The 2,284-nt window shown below is 43.7% G+C and overlaps 1 protein-coding gene across 1 annotated transcript in view; it reads right to left on the bottom strand.

The window, feature by feature from the left end:
* Nucleotides 1-2,284, bottom strand: part of Ccne1 (cyclin E1) — a 10,920-nt gene that overhangs the window by 2,459 nt on the left and 6,177 nt on the right. Inside the window, exon 7 of the mRNA XM_013354202.2 lies at nucleotides 453-599. Within this exon, the coding sequence (XP_013209656.1) occupies nucleotides 453-599 (147 nt within the window). The remainder of the gene's footprint in view (nucleotides 1-452; nucleotides 600-2,284) is intronic.

The following is a 2,284-nucleotide window of genomic DNA, read 5'->3' as shown; positions in this document are numbered from 1 at the left end:
ATGGGAATTGAACTCAGGACCTTTGGAAGAGCAGGCAATGCTCTTAACCTCTGAGCCATCTCTCCAGCCCCTAAAACAACCTTTTTGTGTTGTTTTGAGGGTCTTACCATCTAGCTATGCTGGTCTCAAACTACCCACCCTACTACCTCAGCTGTACAAGTGCTAGGACTAGAGGTGGGACCCACTATGCTACAATTTCAGTTTTTCAGGACCAAGTTCAATTATGCTTAAAGCAACTACATTAATCTAAATGGTCTATAATTGCTCCTTGTCTTTACTCTTGATTGGTTCATGTCCGTCCTCCCCACTCCCTGCCACCACGTACTTTAACTTTAGAAGCCTTTGACTCAGAATTCAGGATACAACTGACCAATAGTTTACAGTTTCCTCTAGAAGGGGCAGAACTTAAGACATAATGTTGATTGCATAAAGAACATTAAGGAGTTGTTTACCTCAAGTTTAGAAGCAATAAATAAGGCTGAAATCCCAATAAGCTGTAAAAGTGTTTTTATGATATTCTGTTGTGACGCCATGTAACGATCAAAGAAGTCCTGCGCCAAGTAGAACGTCTCCCTGTGAAGCTTATAGACTTCGCACACCTGGAAGAGGGTTCCATGTCAGTCCATGTTAGAACAGCTTCTTGGGAACAGCAGAAGCAAACTTCTGAGAGTTCTGACATAGTAAGAATGCTAGCTGCTTTTCTGACTGAGAGCACTACACAACAGTGAGAGCATATTAGACAAGCTCAGTCTGCTCAAGTGACAATTCCACAGACCAGTCCCACCCAGCAAAGCCTATGGTAATCAAAGAATGTTTCCCCTTTACTAGTGCCACTGTGACTCAGAAAGAACCTGCGTATTTCTTAAAAGCTGGGCAGTACCAGTTAGTTACATTTCCTTTTTCAGACAGGGTCTCACTATGTAGACCAGGCTGGCCTGGAACTCAGAAATCCATCTGCCTCTACGTTCAATGTGCTGGGTTTAAGAGTGTGTGCCACCACATGCGTGCAGCAGCTTATATTTCTTTTTGCAGTGGTGGGGATGGAATCATAGGACTACAGGCTTGTGTCATGAACCTGGCTTATACAGTGTTTCCAACCTATGCAAAACATTTCTAGAAGACACTAGAAACGAGATAGCAGATTCTGGGGCTGGAGAAACAGCCCAATGGTTAAGAGCATTTGCCTGTTATCTACGACCCATGTTTGGTTCCCAGCACCTGCAGTGATTGGCTCACAACTGCCTATAACTCTAGCTGAGACCCTCTTCTTACCACTGTGGGCACCAAACATAAGTGGCACACACAGAGATACATATAAATCTTAAAAACAAACAAATAAACAAAAAAACAAAATCCATGGTGGCAAACATCTGTAATCCTACTACTTGGGAAGTGGAGGTAGGTTACCTTTGACACCATAGCAAGTTCAAGGTTAGCCTGGGCTATAGGAGAGAGAGCCTGTCTAAAATAAAACTGAGACTCAAATGTAACCAACTTGTCTGACTTCAACACCCCTGGATGTCCACGTCAGCAGAGAATGATTCTAAGTCTGCAACCACCAGCATGCATATAAACTAGAAACACTGGCTTTTACCTTGTTAGTCTGTCATACTTTTTTTGTTTTGTTTTGTTTGAGACAGGGTTTCTCTGTGTAGCTTTGAAGCCTGTCCTGGAACTAGCTCTTGTAAAACAGGTTGGCCTCAAACTCAGAGATCTGCCTGACTCTGCCTCCCGAGTGCTGGGATTAAAGGCGTGCGCCACCACCGCCCGGCAATTCTGTCATACTTTTAAAAATCTGGAATTTTGTTTGTTTCTTGCCTGGGATGGAACCCAAGGCCTGGAGTATGTAGAAAAGCTCTACTCCGGCCTCATGTACTTGCTTATTGATCAACAATAGCACAGAAGTAGGGAAATGATTCTCAGTACAATTAGAACAAGACAGCCTGTTAAGAAATCCTTTTGGGAGCAGGGCAGTAGAGGCACACACCTTTAATCCCAGCACTCAGAAGGCAGATGCAGGCGGATCTGTGAGTTCAAGGCTAGCCTGGTCTACAGAGCTAGTTAGTTTCAGGACAGCCAGAGTTGTTACAGAGAAACTTTGTCTTGAAATAACCCCCCCCTCCCAAAATCCTCTGGGAGGAAAGAATAGACCCAAGGAATTTAAAGTGATCTGTGAGATCTGACTGCTGCAGAGAACCTGTTCATGTGTGCCTACAATTAATGTCAGTGACCACTGCACAGCTGATATGTGAATTCCAGGAGATATCTTTAAAAACAATTTAGC

This window comes from Microtus ochrogaster, unplaced genomic scaffold (genome assembly GCF_000317375.1).
Source record: "Microtus ochrogaster isolate Prairie Vole_2 unplaced genomic scaffold, MicOch1.0 UNK32, whole genome shotgun sequence".
In the NCBI taxonomy this organism is placed as follows: Eukaryota; Metazoa; Chordata; class Mammalia; order Rodentia; family Cricetidae; genus Microtus; species Microtus ochrogaster.
Note: the sequence above shows the minus strand (reverse complement) of the source record. Positions and strands in the feature narration are given on the sequence as shown.